This window comes from Castor canadensis, chromosome 3 (genome assembly GCF_047511655.1).
Source record: "Castor canadensis chromosome 3, mCasCan1.hap1v2, whole genome shotgun sequence".
NCBI lineage: Eukaryota > Metazoa > Chordata > Mammalia > Rodentia > Castoridae > Castor > Castor canadensis.
Window position 1 is genome coordinate 147,721,789 of NC_133388.1, and position 19,392 is coordinate 147,741,180.

A 19,392-nucleotide genomic window follows, 5' to 3' on the forward strand; every position below is an offset into this window, starting at 1 on the left:
GTGGGCCGGGACGCGATGGCAGCGGCGGAGCCCGCGGGCTCGGGGCAGCAGGCGCCGCAGGGCCAGGCCCAGGGTCAGCGGCCGCAGCCGCAGCCTGCCCAGGCGCAGGCGTCGCAGCCACCGCCGCAGCTCGGGGGCGTCGGGGGCGGGAGCAGCAGGCACGAGAAGAGCCTGGGGCTGCTCACCACCAAGTTTGTGTCGCTGCTGCAGGAGGCCAAGGACGGCGTCCTGGATCTCAAGGCGGTGAGCTCGAGAGGCGGGGATGGGGCAAACTTCGGGGCCCCCACGCGTGGCTTGGGCGGCCGGGGGTGGACGCTCCCTGTGGGGACCAGGGAACGCGAGAGCCGGGGCCATGTGGCCGGCTCCACGCCCGCCCTGGGCGCTGGGATGGGGGAGGGAGGACGGGGGACCTGGATGGCCCCGGCCGGCGCCGCGCGGCGCTCGCGACAAAGAGCCAGAGACTGAGCGCGCCCGCGTGGCCTCGGTCGCCGCGGCAGGACCCCGGGCCAAGGGTCGTGGCTGCTCCACGGCCACCTGCGACAGAGAGAAGCCCATGGGGGACCGACCGTGCCCGGAGTCACCCTGGAGGGTGGTTTCTTTACACGGATTCGGTTGGGACCTTGTCCCTGTGTTTCCTTTCCCGGATGAAAAGAAAAACATCAATTTCTTTTCAGACCCCTCCCCATTAAAATAAGAAGAGTAATGATAATAATAATTAAAAAAGAAGCCGCTTCATTGTACACTTCTTTTCATCGTTTGATGGATAGGAAGGGAGATTTGATTTGTGATTTAAGTTTGTTACAGATTTTTAAAGTGTGATTTGCCATCCCACGGAAAAGGATGTGCTCTAACTTCCAGCCAGAGAGGTGGGAGCGCTCATAAACTTTCTCCTGTTTTGTGAGGACGCGTGCTTCCTTCCTTCTTTGCTACAGTTCAGATTTTTCAAACAAGAACAATTATCAAAAGCTGTTCGGTTGTACATTGATTTAACCGTTCCAGGCAGGGTTTGGAAGGATTCCACAGCGCCAAGGAAAAAGAGAATGCGATCGCTTGAATTAATATTCATCCAGCGCACCAAGTTTAAGAAGGAACCAAAGCTTAGCAACAAACGAAAAGTGCTAAGGAGTCAATCGGCACTGCAAACCCCGCCCTTGGCTCCCTAAACTGGCCTTCCTGGAGTGTTGGTGCGGTACCCCGGGGAGTGCCCGCACCACCCGCCTGGCTCAAGGGCGTGTGAGCATAGAGTCCTGCACCACTCCCTGGGTGTACGGGCCAGTCCCGGCCAACTCCAGACTTGTGCAAGGGGCCCATCCCCAGAGAATCCCAGAGGGGAGCCTTGTCTTTGAATGTGTTCTCCCTTCCCTGGATGCAGCAGTAATCAATGACTGAATTGTTCTATTTTATTCAAATGGAACATGCACATACTCTGCATTTTGGGAAGCAGTTTCTGCTATCTTAATTTTTGAAATTTTATTCTTGGAATTATTCTCACCTTCGGAAATTCTTTGTACTCTTTTTTTCTTTACACACCTTCTTTCCTAAAAGTGCTTTCATGGCATGTATACTATTTAAATTGTAGTGAATTCTAATGGATTCTGTTTAAAGAATTTCACCGGAAGTCATGAGGTCATCAGAGAAAACTAAGGATGTTAAAAACATTGAAAGCTGCTATTCAAAGTAAAAGTCACGTGTACCTCGTGACTTCTGGTATAAGAAATCAGGGAAGTTTGGGGGTTTCCAGGTGAAACTGAAGTTTGAGAGCTTCTCCCTAAACTTGCCTCAGAATATGTTGGAATTTTGCCCTTGCTTGACTTCAAATTCTTTAGCTTCCTTTTTTTCTTCGGTGGCCATACAATTGCTCTACAGAAGTTACAGGGCAGTGAGTAAGAACTGGACTTGGATGTTTCACAACAACATTGTTTCATTTTTCCTGGATCTGTCCTAAAAATTCAAAGATTTCTGTAGTAAAATTATGTCCTAGTATATTAGTGACTTTATAGTTCAAGAATATTGTCAAAAGTATTTTTTTCTTATGTATAAAGTACACATTTTACTTATTTGCATATATTTTCCATTCACAAATATACATACAAAATCTTATGTATGTAAAAATCTTACACTGATGTCTCTTCAATGATGTTTCTTATTGCTCATCATAGTAAAAGATCATTAAGACTTTTGGTAATACATATCGATGATGACTGACACTGATAATCATACATTTCCTGTCATTTGAAATTATAAAGACACATTTTTTCTTTTTCTTATACTCTCATTTTGGGGACGGGACATATTTCTACATAAGCTATTGATACTTTTAAGTTTTACACCTGAGACATTTTTGAACAGAATCAGGGAAACAATTTTTTTGTGTGTGTGAAACAATTTTTGTGAAAATCAGAAAATACAAGAAAATTATATTTGTCTTCCCATAAAACATCCAGATATCCTGGATAGGCATAAAATATCCAAGACCCTATAGATGCTATTTTTTTCTAAATTACATATTCTATTGAAGAATAAGAACATAATAGTGTATCTTAGTGATACATTTCTTAATAACAACCAATTGAAGATAAAGTTTATCAAAACAAATCAATTCTTAAAAAGCTATTGTGGTATAGTTTGATGTTTAGGAAGGGATAGAAGTACATTTGAAATGTTTTGAAACAATTTTTCTCAATATCTCCCCACCTTCATTTTCATCTTGTTGTCTTATTTTCAGTAGTGTAAAGTAGTCATAATTTTTCTATTGGAGTGAGATGAGAAGTTGTATCTTGTATCACAGTCCTTTAGAGTTGTGTGGTTTGCCAATTTATGCTAATATATCTAATGTGCCAATATAAGTAAAGTACTGAAAGTTTACTATATAGGGGCTGGGGGGTGTAGATCAGTGGTAGAGCACATGCAAGAGGCCCTGGATTCAACCCCCAGCACCACAAAAGGAAAAAAAGAAAAGAAGGCTTGTTATATGCTAGGCGTTTTACATACAGTAAATAGTTTTTATCTGTTTAACAACTGCGAAAGTGTGGTCCATACTGTATTCCCATTTTTTTTGTTTAAGCTGAGAAAAATATTAGGTTAAGTAGGCTAAAGACAGGATAAGTAACTTGGCCAGTGTCATGCAATAGTAAGTTAGAGCTAATATTTGAAGTTGACCGGTTATTAATCTGTGTCCTATACTGCCTTTTAGTAGTCCTAAAAACTAAACTTTTTAAGTTTTCATTTATGTAAGGGCATTGAATCTTTCTTAACAAAAAAAGAATGCATAAATTTACATAAGCTAGAAAAGCGCTCCTGCATTGAAAATGACAATAGTGATGGCAAATTCCATATTAACAAGTTAAACTAGGATTTTATTTTTCCACAGCTAGGATGGTGAAGAACTATAAAGACTAAGTCATGACTAAGTGTCTTTTTGTTCTGAAATTTGTAACTGAATTTCTGCATTTTATTTGCCATTTTTGTGCCACCTTGAATTTTTAACACATGCTCTAGATTGCTTATCTCTTTTATTATAATTGTTTAAGTTACAAATGTGCTAAAGTATTTATGGTGTTTCTTATCTCACAGATCCCTGACTCATTTCCATTTAAGACAATCCAATTAATGCACAGACCAAACAGATAATTTAACCTGAGGCTTTAGTGTGTAATGCCAAGTAAAGATTTTGAGGTGCAGTTAGGGTAAGGGGAGGTATGTGGGTCAGATGAGAGCTTCAATACTTGCTTTGAAATTCTCAGGACAGTTCACATCTGGCTGTATATCCAAAAAACTGAAAGTAGGGTCTTGAGGAGATATTTGTACATCTGTGTTCATAGCATCATTTTTTACAAGTCAAAAGGTAGAAGCAGCCCAAGGTCCATCAGTGGGTAAATGGATAAATAAAATGGGGTATAGAGAGAAGGATTACTCAGTCTTAGAAAGGAAGGAAATTCTGACTCAGGCTACAAAATAGGTGAACCTGAGGACATGTAGTGAAAGAGGACAGACACAAAAAGACAAATGCTGTATAATTTTATTTACATGAAGTCCCTAAAGAAGTCATAGAGACAGAATGTAGAAGAGAAGAGTGGGTGCCAGGTGCTAAGAGAACAGAGAATAGAAGTTGTTTAATGACGTTATAAGCTGAATTGTGCCCCTCCCTAATTCATCAAAGTGGAACTGTATTTGAAAATAAGGCCTGGTCTTAAAAAGATGATTCAGGATGTGCTTTAATGAAATGACTTTTTCCTTACAAAAAGGGGGAAATTTGGGCACACAGAGATGTCACAGGTGCTCACAGAGAAAAAGATCATATGACAACATGACAAAGTGACCATCTGTTAGACAAGGAGGCAGGTCTCAGAAAAAAACAAACTGACCGACACTTTGATCTCAGACTTAGAAAATGTTAAACTACCCAGTCTGTGGCACTTTGTTATGGTAGCTTTGTCAAACTAATACAGAGATTACAGAGAATCAGTTTGCAACATGAAGTATATAGGAGATTGGCTACACAGCAGTGTGACTGTACTCAGTACTCCCAATCTGTACACTTAATGAGATTAAGGTAAATTTATGTTGTGTTTATTTTACCACAATTACATACATATTTCATACATGTATATGTATAAAAACCAACAACAAAGAAATACCACTATACACTGACTAGAATGGCAGAAATCCAAAGCACTGACAAATTCTTGCCACCAAATGATGACAGGGACATAGAACAACAGAACTTTCACTCATTGCTAGTGGGAATAAAAAATGGCACAGCTACTTCAGAATGCAAGTTGGTAGTTTCTTACAAGAATAAACATTACGCCAGGTGAGGTCACTTGTGCCTGTACTACCAGCTACTTGGGAAATTGAGATTAGGAGGACTGGGGTTTAAGGATAACCTAGGCAAAAAGTTAGACCTCATCTCAACCAACAAGCTAGATGTGGTGGTGCACTTCTGTAATAGTAGCTACCAGGAAGGCATAGGTAGGAGGATAGGGGTCTCAGTCCAGCTCTGGGCAAAAAGTTAGCAACACCCCATCTCAATAAATAAGCCAGGTGTCGTGGTCACATCTGCAATCCCAACCATACAAGAAGCATAGGTAGGAGGATCGAGGCCCAAGCCAGCCCATGCAAAAAATGAGACCTTATCTGAAAAATAACTTAAAGGAAAAATGACTGGAGTTGTGGTCAAGTGGTAAAATGTCTGCCTAGCAAGTGCAAGGCAAAATCCCAGTACCACCAAAAAACCAAAAAAAGCCCCACTTTGACACACTCTTACCATGTGATCCACTCACCATACTCCTTAGTATTTATCCCAAAAGGAGTTGAAAACTTAATCTGTGCATGAATATGCGTAGCAGCTTTATTCCCAATTGCTGAAACTTGGAAGTAACCAAGGTGATTTTCAGTAGGCAAATATTCCCAGACAATGAAATATTATTCAGTGCTAAAAGTGCATGAGCTATTAAGCTATGAAAGACACAGAAGATGCCTAGTGCATATGACTAAGTGAAAGGAGTTCATCATCAGTGATTGCCAGAGGTAAGAGAAGAGGGAAAAGTAGAGGGAGAAGAAAGGAGTTTTAGGCAGTGTATTTATTTAGGCAAGTATCTATTTCATAAGATACTTGGTAGGCACCATGTCATTATGTGTTTGTCCAAACCCAAGAGTTCAATACCAAGAATGACCCTCACTGTAAACCGTGGACTTAGGGTGGTTATGATGTGTTGGTGTAAGTTCACTGACTTTATAAATGTACCACTCTTGTGAGGAATGGTGATGGTGGGGAGGCTGTGCTTGGGCAAAGGGGAGATGGGAACTTTCTGTACTTTTTTCCCCCATTTTGTCGTAAATGTGAAACTGCTTAAAAGTCTATTAAAATGCATATATAAAGATGGTATGGATACATCTATTTCAAGGTCTGTTAAATACAAGATGCTTGGCTCAATGGCAAAATGTTCGTAGGAGACTAATGCTCTACCACACTAAGAGAAAATGAGTACTAATAGCCAGGGCTAGACAACTGGCACTTTGCCACGTGCTTTCTTGTGTTCACTCATTTACGCCCCATAAAAAACTAATGTAGATATTTTATCTGCATTTTGCAAATTAGGAAACTGAGGCTTAAAAGAGGTTAAGTGACTTACTCAGTATCAACAGTGAATTAAATAGGAGCTGCAGTAGTCTGATTTTAGAATTGTTTCCCTGAACTATACTAAACAAAAGGTAGACTACTTCCAAAGTTCTGGCATGAATTTTATAAAAGGCTTTATTGGAGCCAAAGGCTACATGTTTTCTCTCATATGTGGAAGATAGGCCCAACATAAATACAAGCAATATTATGAAAAATAGTCAGGCTAAGGGGAAGTCATTAATGAGAGGAGGGGTAAAAGAAGGAAGTTAAGAAGGTGAATATGGTTGATGTATTTTGTATACACAAATGAATATAGAATTTTTAAACCTATTGAAATCTCCATAAGAATACTAAGGAAGAAAGAGAAAAAATATAGGGGGTGAACCAATTTGGATTATAATACACATAGATAGATAGATAGATAGATAGATAGATAGATAGATAGATAGATAAAATAGATAGATATGTCACAAGGAAATCAATGTATAGCTATCTTAAACAAAAATGTCTTAAAAAAAAACAGAACAGGAAGGTAAAACAGGTCCTGTCTGGGGGTAGGTATCAGTGGGAGGGGGGAGGATATAAGGAAAGGGTGAAGGAGGGTGATATGGTAGAAATTCTATGTACTCATGTATGAAAATGGAAAAATGAGACCTGTTGAAACTATTCTAAGAAGAGGGGAAGGGGGATAAAAGTGAATGATGGAGGGGGTGAATTTGATATATTGTTAAGAACTTTTGCAAATACCACAGTATAACCTTGGTACAACAATAATATGATAATTAAAAAAAGAAAGAAAAGAGTTAAAAAGCCTTATTGGGTGGTAATGGGAGGAGGTCAGTCATCTCATTTTCCTATTTCTACACAAGGTAAATTGACTTACAGCTTTAAGACACTTCCCGCTGGCAAGCAAAGCTGTGAAATGTTTGAATGGGGTGCCTATCTGTGTTCTTACACATATATTGTCTGGGTGTATACATTGTACTATGCTGTTTCTTTAGCATAAGTTGGTAAAAAATGTTTCTTGCAAATATTATCCTTTAGATCTCATCAGTTAAGGCTGACTTTCCCCACTTAGTCCACGAGCCTCATTTGGTATCTTAATAAACTTGTGAAAGGGAGATTTTTTTTTTTCTGATTTTTCCTGTCCTGAGTTTTCTGTAAGTCTTAAAGTACAATTAAGTTAACATAATTATAATTAGCTAACATAAAAATAGTAGAAAACTTGGAAAAAGGTTAATATAGTCTAGAATAAAAACCACCTAGTATGTCATCATCCAGAGAAAACAACTGTCAACAATTTTCAGTATTTTCTCAATTTCTTAACACCTTTTTACATCTGAGATCAAACTTTCGTTTTCCCAAATTATAACTTTAATGGCTTTACAGATCAGATCTATTACATTACCTAGAGTTAACCATTGCTTTTTTTTTTTTTTTTTTTTTTTTGCAATACTGGGGTTTGAACTCAGGGCCTCACACTCACTAGGCAGGTGCTCTGCCACTTCAGCCCTTTTTTGTGTTGCGTATTTTCCAGATAGAGTCTCATGAACTTTTTCTCTGGGCTGACTTTGAATCATGATCCTCCTGATCTCTGCCTCCTGAATAGTTAGGATTACAGGCTTGAGCCTGTTTGTAAATTGTTTCTAGGGTTGTTTTTTTTTTTTCCTTTCATCTCATGCAATAAGTACAAGTTAGCCAATATGTGCCCCATACTTCCTTCCTTAGGAGCTCCCAGATCCCACTATGAGGAAAAGTCAGGGAAATGGCAGTTACACACTTTTCACACTGGTGGGGCTTAGAGGTTGGAAGCCTTTACTTAAGCTGTGAGGATTGTTCATGTGAGGTTTATAGAAGGCTTTACTGGGAGCCACTAGGATCTGACCTGGGAACAAAGGGACTCAGAAAGTTAGATGACATTGAGATGTGTAAAATGTAAAAATTTATACCTTGCTTCTCTACTTAGAACAACATCTAGATGCCTTGTCCTCTCCCCTATGCAAGTGCCCTTCCCCATATATGGCTTCATTCCCATAGACCTTCTCTTAGTGTACCACACACCCTCTCCTCTCTGCCTTAGGGCAGCAGTACAGGCTTTTCCTTCACACACACACACACACACACACACACACACACACACACACACACACACACACACACACACAACTAGCTTATGATTCTGGTAGCTGAAAGGTGTCTTGTTGAGAGCCTTTTTGTCTGTGTCACAACATGGCAGAGTAGTAAAAGGGAAATGGCCATGTACAGAAGCAAGGCAAGTGGAGTGGCCTTACTTTATAACCACCTGCTGCCATGGTACTAATCTAATTCCTCAAGAGCTAGAACTCCCATGAGACAGCACTAATCCATCCATGAGAGTGGTGCCCCTATGGCCTAATTGCTTGCCACCTGATTTTCCTTCCTAAAGGTCCCATGCTGGGGGTGGGGTGGTGTCAAGCTTCCGGCACTCAAACCTTTGGGGGACACACTCAGCCCTTATCCAAATCAGAGCAGAGTGGATTTCTGTTAGCTTTGAGTGAGGTGAAAGGGCATTTCCAGTCAGTAAGGTAGTGTGAATGGGCACATTTCAGAAGTTGTACATCTGATGACTATTGGATCAAGAGAATATTGTATTGCTGGCAAGGTTATAGGCCTGGACAAGGGGAGAGGCAGTGGAAATAAGACTGAAGAGATTCAGGTGATTTTATAATGTTGAAGGGACAGAACTTGGACTCTGAATCTATAGGAACAGAATAAATCACAGATGACTGCTACATCACTGGTTTGGTCAACTGAGTGGATGGTGGTGGTTTCACGTAGAAGTTATCAAAAGGAAAAGATGTTTTAGGAAAGGTAAATTAAATTCTGGACATGTAGGAGAGATCAGTGGGAAATGTCTGGTGCCTTATGGGATTTACGGATTTAGTACTCAAGATAAAGATGAGGGCTACTAGTCTGATTTGGATATTATTGATTTATGAAGTTTATGTGAAGAATATGATTTCTAGGGAAAAGAGGAACAAGAATAGATCCTGGAAAACAGCAGTTCAGGAGCAGAAATTAGAGGAAAAGGAGAGTGAGACTGAAGAGAAAAACCTGAGGGTGACACCAAGACCAGGAAATAGCATCATAGAAAGGAAGGAGGAGCCAACCAGTGTCAAGTGCTGCAGAGGATGCAACAGGATATTAATGTCCTTGGATTTAGTAACAAAGCTCATTCATATAATCCATAAAACATTTTGCACATTGAGACATACTAAAGAATTACTGTGTCTAAGGATAATAAACATTTTTTGGCCTTTGATGGACACTGCAAAACCTCAAAAAAGAAGAGCTTATAGTCTTTAATAGTAGCATATGATGGTGAGCAGCCCCCTCAGGGCATCACATGTAACATGGTGGATGAGCTCTGAGTTCAGGTCCTGATCTTACCATGTTCAGACCCTTGGCCAGGTGATTTAGTCTCCATTTCCTCGTTTGCAAAAGTGAGGGCAATAACCATACCTGTCTTATAAGGATATCATTGCAGAAGTGGTTAAAATGAATTTTTATTCTGAAGGCATTTAAATAGGGTCTGGTGCTTTGTAAGTGCTGTATTGAAGTATCTGTTAGATAATGATACATAGATCAAATCAATATTGGGTTTTCTGATTTTTTTTCATATTCTGCAAAATTAAAGGTGATGCATAATGCTATTTCTTGGTCAGCTTTGTAAAACTATAATTTATAAACTCTAAAATGCTCCCATTTTAAGTGAAGGGTTCAGTGAGATTTGGCAAGTGCTTATCCCAATGTAAGCACCAGCAAGCTGGGTATAGAGCACTTCCATCACCTAATGCCTCCTAGCCAGTCCCCAGCCTCCTAACTCAGCCATCGCTCTGCTTTCTTCACCTTGAAGTTGAATGGTCTTTTAAGAGCTTCATGTCAGTGGAGTCACGCTGTAACTCAGCGTCATTTTGAGGTTCTTCCACGTTGTGGTGTGTGCTAATAGTTCTTTCTGTCCCCATGTAGTATTGTGTTTTATGTATACCACACTTTGTCCATTCACCTGCTGCTTCTAATTTTTGGCTCTGAAATATTGCTGTGAATGTTCAAGTACAGTTGTGTGTAAACATATTTTCATTGTTTTAGTTTGCATCCCTTTGTTACTCCTTCATTCACTCATTAAAACTTAGAACACTTCAAAAAAATGTAAGCAAGTTTGTTTCTTTTCTATGAATTCTGTCTTATATCCATGTTTCATGTTTTCTTTGTATGTTTTACTTGTTGAAATGGTCAAATATTTATTTTTCCTTTTTATTTTTTCTATATATTTGACCCAGTGAAAGACATTTTTTATTTTTGTGCATGAGAATTTGTCTGGGCTGGTGGAGCACCTGCCTAGTAAGCATGAAGCCTTGCGTTCAAACCCCAGTGAGAGAGAGAGAGAAAGAGAGGTAAGGGGGGAGAGACAATGAGGGACAAGAGATGCTTGAGGAATTTCAATGGCTGTAATAACTTACAGAATGGGCTGATGTCAGTTATAAATGCAGCTAACATGAGAGTTGGGCTTAAGTCATAGTTCATGTTAACTAAATCCTATTGAGATTTTCACATTATTTTAAAATCCACATCTGTCTAGTATATTACTCTTGAATTTGACAAGTCCAGATATTTTGAAACCATGTTTGTTCTTTATGAGATTTTGTTCATAGCTAAATTTTCTGATTAGCTGAAGAGTTGCCTCTATTACTAACATTTCTTATTAAGAAAACATTTTGCCATTTTAATTTGAAATTTGTCCAACATGAGGTATATATTCATAAGTAAAATACTATACATGATACTACTTTTTGGTAGCTCATGATAGTCATGACGGATATTTTTCCCTCCTTTGGGTACCACCTTAAAACTTTAAAATATTGGAGTACTTTCAAGGTGTCTCAACTTGATATGCTTTGTGAGGGTTGTTTTTTCTTTTTTTGTCCTATTTTTAGATTTTCTCTTTTCCCTTTATTCTGTGCCCAGATGCCTCCTACTGTCCCAGATGGTACTTCCTAATTCTTTTATGGCTGTTGGAATTAAATGGTCCCAATGGTTAAGAATCATATAAAAATCGAAGTAAATATGTTCCAAATGGAGCAAACTCTTTAGGTAGGAAAATAAATCTTTTTGTATGTATTTTTTCTCTTTGTCTTTGTGCTTGACTATGTTCTGAATTTGTTAAAAGTTAGGAGGTTATACCAGATAGACAAGGGATGCTCCATTACATTCTACTATTCACCTTTCACAGAACAGTATTTCCTTATTACTTTAGATGAGAAATTGGATCAAAAATGGTGATGGAGCCAGGCACCAGTGACTCACGCCTGTAATCCTAGCTACTCAGGAGGCAGAGATCAGGAGGATCGTGGTTCGAAGCCAGCCTGGGCAAAGAGTTCCACGAGACCCTATCTTGAAAAACCCTTCACAAAAATAGGGCTGGTGGAGTGGCTCAAGGTGAAGGCCCTGAGTTCAAACCCTGTACTGAAAAAAAAAAAAAGATACAAGATATCATGAATGTAATGTTTATCATGTGCTGGGTATTCTTGTAAGTGTCTCAAATATTATTTACTCATTTAATACTCACAGTAACAATACTATCTTAATGATTATCTTACAGAGGAAGAAATTGAGGCACAGAGAGGTTAAGTAGCTTGCTGATGGCCACACAGCTAGCCAGTGAGGCTGTCCCAGAGCCCACATTCTTACCTGCTGTACTGCTGGCAGGATGACAGACAATGTACAGAGACAAATCCTAGTGGTTGAATAGCAGGTACATATTTAATATTGCTCCCATTTTGGAAAGTTTATACTTAGGAGAAGAGAATTTTCCAAGTGTGCAATTGAGGATTAGACAGATACTCTCTAGATTTTGCAATTTATAGATTTCAGAGGTTCAGCACAATTTTCCTAGTTAAATAGACATTATTGAATGTCTTCATTTTTCTTTAGAGTACATAAAGCTCATGCTTTTAAAAAATATTGAGTGCAAGTAGCAGCTGTAGTTTGTAGTAGCAAAGCCACAGAAGGTTTTCACGAAGCAGTTCTGCTGGGGTAGGGCACTGATAGGGAAGTGAAGCATTGTGTACTTAGTGCTGCATCTGGAGGGAGCTCTTTGTGCCCTTAGTAAGTTACTTATTCTTTGGTGTTTCATTTCCTTGTTGATTTAATAGGCCCTACAGGTCCACTGAAAACACAGTGGCCTCCTTCAGGAATTCCTTTTGTCTTTGCTTTGAGTACTTTTGTCTGTTTTTCACCTGTTATAACAATTTATATCTCTGGGTTTTGTTTTCTTCCTCTTTTGCTGTTGGGGATTGAGCCCAGGGCCTTGCACATGTTAGGAAAGTGCTCTACCACTGAGCACATCCCTCACCCCCTCGTTTCATGTTTTTAAGCCTCATTCTATATACATATATATATTCTGTAGAATATATTCTATATTATCTACAGATCCAAAGTCTTGGATGTGTATGTGATTTATTTAATGTTTATTGTTTTTGAATAGATGAGCAGAAACTAAGAGTTCTACTTTTCCAGACTATTTTATCCACTCTGTATGAAACCTATAGATCATTAGTAATGAATCACATTTCAGTGCAATTATATAATTTAATTTCTATGTACTAAATTTACTTACAGTCTGTTAAAATTATATAAGCCCATAAATGTTTTGGCACAAATTTATTTCATGAATATATAATTAATGGCAAATTCTGAAATGATTATTCATTAACTTTCTGAGTCTGTTTACTACAAAGTGAGAACACCTACTTTACAAAGCTGGTATGAGTATTAAATTAAATAACATCTGTGTAAAATCCTGTTACATAGTTATCCTATTACTGGCTTATGAAAGATTCTTAATTGTGGGTTGACAGCAGACATTCTACACATTAATTATTTCAGTAATGTTTGAAATCAGGTTAACAGTCAGTCCAAACCTTATCATGAAATAGATCAACATAAAACACCATATGGCACAGTTGAGGTGAGCTCCTTCTACCTTATTTTCAGGTGGAATTGGTTCTATGTAGTGTTTCTGTTGCACAGTTTCTGATGTTGATTTCTGACCCTCCTTACTATACTGTAAATTTCTAAAGCACAGCTTCTAAAATATTCAGTGTATTCTTTTTTTTATTATTTATTTTATTTTATTTTTATTTTGGGAGTAAACTCAGGGGCTCGTACTTGCTAGGCAGGCACTGATATCAAGGGCTTTTTGCTTGGGGCTAACCTGGGACCACAGTCATCCTACCTATGTCTTCTGCATAGCTGGAATACCAGATGTGCCCCACACAACCAACTTGTTTGCAGAGGTGGGATCTTGCTAACTTTTTTTTGCTGGGGCTGGCCTTGAATGGCAATCCTCCTGATCTCTGCCTCCTGAGGCTGGGATTACAGGCGTGATACCTCACCCAGCAGTGCACATGAATTAACTGTTGTGGTTCCAGAAGAGATTAAAACACTTGAATTATGTAGATAGAGAACTTGAAGGACAGGATGTTTCCTACAGTACATTTTTTTCATGTTAGCTTTTTTTCTTTTAATGCAGCATTATGCTATGAGAACATCCTTGAGCAAATGAGCTCTTACTAACTCAAATAAAGCTACCACATAATTTCTCTCCCTGCCCATGGTAGCATGGGTCCTTGGAAGATTCATTTGTTCAAATGAAAGGCTGTTGCCTCAAGATTCCCTAGGTTCTCTTATACTGTCTCAGCTGTTCTACCTTATTTTGGTAGCCTGCCTCTTAACAGTATTGCAACTTTTAATTTTGTTCTGCCTATAGATGTTGCTTTGCCTGTCATTGGTGAGGCACTATATTTTTAGGAAAGTATTTAGTACAGGGGGTTTGTCTTCTACTTTCAGAGAATTGTTCTTATTTTTGCTTATTTTTTCCTATAAGCTGAGTTGGTGTGATAGTTAGATGTTTCCTGTTATTGATGTATAGGTCTAATCCCATTATAGTAAATGTAACCTGTTAAAGGAAATTGGGTGCCTGCACGTGAGTACTTATTCACCACCTACAGTGGCAAGCATGGGATGAGGATGGTGACTCACTTTGATGTACTCCCACGCCTTAATCTATGCCCAGGCAGTTCCCTGGGCTGGAGAAAAATGGACAAGGATATTGATGGGTCTCACTTTAAATTAATGACCACCAACTTCAAAAGAGCCAAAACGGCTGTCCAGCATTCCTTCTATAGTGTTTTCTCTTTTGCTCTCTTATATGAGTATTTCATTTTCTCCTCTTTTTGATCTTTAATTGTCCCATTCCATTCCCTCCCAAAGCTGATGAGAAAATCAGAAGCAACCAAAAGGAAATGTCTAATCTCTCTGTTTTGTTTACTAACATACCTGTATCACACCCTGTACTCTTCTAGACTTTGATCATTGATAGACCCTGTGGTTGTCCAGTACCTTAGCATGTCTCACACACACAAACACACACACACACACACACACACACACACACACAGAGGCTACCTACATATGATCATCTTTTGTTTTATTATGCTGGGTGGGGGTACATTGTGGTATTTACAAAAGTTCTTATAATATATCAAATGTATCATACTTGAATTCACTCTATGATCATCTCCTTAGCGATTTTTCTCTTCTGGATTAATTATCCCTCTTCCTTCTTTGCCAGACCATTCTTATCAGCACACTCACTGTTGAAATAGCTCCTGTCTTCAAAAGAAAAGAGAAAGGAAGGAAAACACAACTCCCTACAGATACTGCCTTCTTTCTGTATTCTTCAGGACAGCAGAACCCTTCAAAAGAGCTGCCCACTATAGCTCTCCTTCTGTTGTTTTTAAAATTTCCCCATTAAAGTTTCTGGCCCCACCACTCTGCCAAACAGCTCTGGTCAAGGCCACCAGTGACCTTTACAAAGAGAAATCCACTGATCAGTTCTTGGTGACTTGCCTCTCATGGTTACTCTTCTTACACTTTCTTCCCTTGGGTTCCAGCATCCCACTCCTGTTTCCCATTTCACTTAGGTAGCAGGTCATTCCCCATTTCCCAAACCTTAAATACTGGATGGTTCCAGAGTTGCTCCTTTAGCCTCATCTCTTTCCTTGCCTCCCCTCCAGTGAATTCAGTGGATTCCATCTTGTGGCCTAAAACGTCTCTTCCCTGGTGACTACTGAATTGATGCCTAGCTTGGATCTCTTCCCTATGCCACACACTGTCCTGGCCAGTGGTCCCCTTCATTTCTCCTCTTGAATGTCACAATGTCCAAGGTCAAGTTCCTGATTTCTAGTACCTCAAACCTATTTCTCTTATAGTATTCCTCATCTGCAGTTGCTAAAGTCAAAAAGTATGGAGGCATCCTTGACTGTTCTCTCAGGAGCTACACCTTCATCGCATACTGAGAATCTCACCACTTCTCACCTTCTCCACAGCTTAGCCCCTCTAGCCAAGTTACTCCCTTCGTTTGAGTAGATTATTGCTGCTGTCTTCCCATTGGTCTCCTTTCTTCTACCCTACTCCCAATAGAAAATTCTCCATACAACAGCCCAAGACATTTCAGTAAAGAGAAACCCATTTTGAAATATGAAGTCAAATCACCCACGTGCTCACAGCCTACCAATACCTTTCCGTTTCACTGGAATTAAAAAGTGAAGGCTTTACAATGGTCTGGAAAGCCCCAGTGCTCTGGCCCCTGCTATCTCTCTGACTTGATTATCTTTTATCTCCTCCTCTCCTTCCCCATCATTTTCCCTCTTATTCTGCTGTCCACACTGGCCTGCCTGCCTTTCCTTAAGGAACTAAGTACATCTTACATTCCAGAGCCTTTGTGCTGTTGCATAATGCTTCCTGTGCCAGAAATGCAGAGTGTGCTTCTACCAGCTGTCTGCAGGGGTCACTCGATCCATTCAGCTCAACTGTTACTACATTCTTCTCTGAAAGTACTATAAGTCCCTCCCTCCTACCTGCATTTCCTCCTAATATAATTATTTGTATATTATTAACTCCCCTCCCCTCTTTGAGGGCAGGGACTTTCTTCTGTTACTTAAGGCCCAGAATGGAGCCTGGAACTTTCATGAGCATTAAATAAATGGATGAAGGTGGTGGTGAGGAGTTTATGTATGATACTATTAAGTATGGAAGTCTCAAATTATTTAATAAAGCATTTGAAGAATTCACATATCATTTTAAAATACAGTAGAAAATAAGATAGCACACACACACACACACACATATAAAACATCCATAGCCTGTTTTAACCTGTGTTTGATGATCAGTCTGTTAGTAGTCAACACTAAAAATATGCAGCAGACATTGTGCTAAGATTATCCAGTTTAGCCCCACAATTTTCCTGTTCAGTATATGTTATCGTCCTATTTTACAAAAGAAATCATTAGGCTTAGTGAGCTCAAGAGGCCAGTTGAAGATAGGAAGTGGCACTGTTGGGATTGGATGTCTGTGTGTCTAACTCCAAACTTATTTTCTGAAGAATATTGCAACTGCTGAAATAAAAGCCTCTTAAATGTTATCTGGACCTGTTGGTCATTTGTATACTTACATAGAAAAGTATTTAAGAAATGATGCTCAGTTTTAGAAATAAAGGATTAAACATTGTGGTAAGCACTCATAAATAAGATACTTTTAAAAAATGTTGAAGCTTAAGTTAAATCTGATGGCACTTTGCCAAATGACCTAGGACAGCTATTGTGGCCTGCTTCATTCAAACATTTCTAACACTAAACTGGTGAGCTGTTGCTATGGTTGTGAATGCTTTCGTGTGTGAGTACACAGATACCAAAAATAAAGGACATGGCCAGGAGGTTTGTGAGCACTTCTTGAGAGAGCCTCTTCAGAGGAAAGTGAGAGGTGAATTCTCAACTTCAGATTTTTACAGTTAACTTTGCAATAGACTGCTTCGCTTCCAAAAAACAACCTCAAACTCAAGTACAGAAATTCCGTGAAGGTAGATAAAGCAGGGAGGGAATCGCTGAGCACAAGAAAAGAAGATATCAGCAAAGCCACAACTGGTCCTAATCATACTCTTAGTTTTCTGGTTCTCTGAAGAACATGATGCCAAGTAAGTGGTGGGGAACCCCTAAAAGCCCCACTTTCCGGTTACTCCTCTCTGACATAGTCTACTCTCCTGTCTATTGTTTGAGACATGAATCTCATTCCTGAAGAAGACCTGGATGTGTGGGTAATAGAGTGCATAGAGTGAGTCTACAGCTCACCGAAAGTTCCTATGTAGTGATCAGTAGCTGTCAGTGGCATGTTATCCCTGTGGAAGGCAGGTCCAGCTTACCAGCAATATGCTATGTTGGGGATTCGTAGGAGCTCCTTCTATAGAATCAAGAAAGTATTGATGCCCTGAGAGAACTAGTAATCAATCAAGTCTGTACTGCTAATTCATGTTCATTAGTTTAGATGTGCTGGGAACTGTCGGTAGGAACAGAAATGGGCTTTTGCACTATTACCATGAATCTTAAAAACAGGGCTCCACATTGAAGATAGGCTGTTGACTACACTCTGCAAAAGAGCACTAGGGTAACCTTTCTTGAGGTTTTTTTTTTTTTTTTTTTTTAGGTACTGGGGTTTGAACTCAGGGCCTACACCTTGAGCCCCTCTGCCAGCCCTTTTTTGTGAAGGATTTTTTCAAAACAGGGTCTCAGGAACTAGTTGCCCTGACTGACTTTGAACTGTAATCCTCCTGAGTAGCTAGTATTACAGGTGTGAGCCACCAGCACCCAGCTCTTAAAGTTCTTTTTGTGCTAATGGGAAACATGTCAGAAATGTGCGTGGGAAATAATTAGAACAGTGTTCTTGAATTCATTCATAACAGCATAGCATGTAATATTTTGTTGATCTTATCTAATGTGAAAGAAACCACCAAGCTTTTGTATAATAGTTGCTAGAACATCTATGCTATAGATTTTTATTTCGTATTGATTTTATGCTTGCTGTTGGGATGGCATGATTTATTCCTGTTTTTTCATCAGGAGTTTAAAAAGCAGAGGTAGTTATTGAGGTATCCATGTGTGTATAATCAGAATTTCCCCGTGTTCCACGATTACAAAAAAAAAATGCAGAGATAGACGAGGCTGCTTATGAACAGCTCAGTAAGATAGGGAGTGACAGGTAGACAATTAGTAGCTTTTCCTTAGATTGGTCCATAAGTTGACATGAAGTGTTCTCATTGTGTTCTTTATTTTTGTGGGCTTTGTGTCATGACCTTAATTTTTCCCCCCTCATTCCAACATCTGCTAGCTTTAAAGTGGAATGATTTCTTTGGTATTTGCAAAGTCTGGGAGATGCTTTGAACCTATCCAGCTATAGTTCTCAAGCAACTGAGTGGTTTATATTTGAGATTGGTTCTCATACTGTGAACTCAAAACTCAACCCTTTTTGATTTTAAAATATGAATTGCATTTTATCTCACTGCCCACTTTGTTTGCTTGTTTTTCCTAAACAGGCTGCAGATACACTGGCTGTGAGGCAAAAAAGAAGAATTTATGATATCACCAATGTCTTAGAAGGAATTGATTTGATTGAAAAAAAATCGAAAAATAGTATCCAGTGGAAGTGAGTTACAAACCAGTATCCTATTCCAAAACTTTCTTTGCATTGAAAAGTTGACGTCTGTCTCCCCAAATCCCCTGTGTCAACTTTCCCTTCACACTAGGCCTCTCATTTTCCCCTGAACACACTTCTCTGGGCTTCTTTGCGTGTCACTCATGTATTGCAATGTTCTCTTGCTCTCTCTGTTTATTAACTGCTGCATGGTTGAATGTTAGCATCAGATACTTGTTTATGTTTGCTAGATGAAATTCCACCAGAATATCAAAAGGTTGTAATTTATTTTATCAGCATCTCGGTCTGCATTATGAGACTGCTAGGTATGACTATTTAGCTTTGATAGCCTCATAGCACCTCATTTGCCAGCCTGGCCTTCTAGATGTCAAAAAAATTCATGATTTGGTGTTATTGTGAATAAATTTTCCAAGCAAATGTGTTCAGTGATATGGTGTTTAAAATTTGTAAGGATTTTTTTTTTTTTTTTTTATGGTGGTACTGGGTTTTTTTTAACTCGGAGTTTCATGCTCGCAAAACAGATGCTGTACTGTTTGAGCCAATCCTGTAAGGATTTTTCTTTTTTTTTTTTTTGGTGGGGAGGGTATTATTGGTGTTTGAACTCAGGAACTATTTGCTCAGGCTGGCTTCAAACCGTGATACTCCTATCTCTGCCTTCTGAGTAACTAGGAGCCATAGCACCTAGCTTG

The 19,392-nt window shown here is 39.3% G+C and overlaps 1 protein-coding gene across 2 annotated transcripts in view; it reads left to right on the top strand.

Moving 5' to 3' along the window:
- E2f5 (E2F transcription factor 5) overlaps nt 1-19,392 on the top strand; it is a 25,819-nt gene continuing 6,427 nt past the window's right edge. For both annotated transcript variants that reach the window (XM_020182756.2, XM_020182755.2), the window contains exons 1-2: nt 1-243; nt 18,585-18,694. In XM_020182756.2, coding sequence (XP_020038345.1) covers nt 16-243; nt 18,585-18,694 — 338 coding nt within the window. In that variant the 5' untranslated portion in view covers nt 1-15. The remainder of the gene's footprint in view (nt 244-18,584; nt 18,695-19,392) is intronic.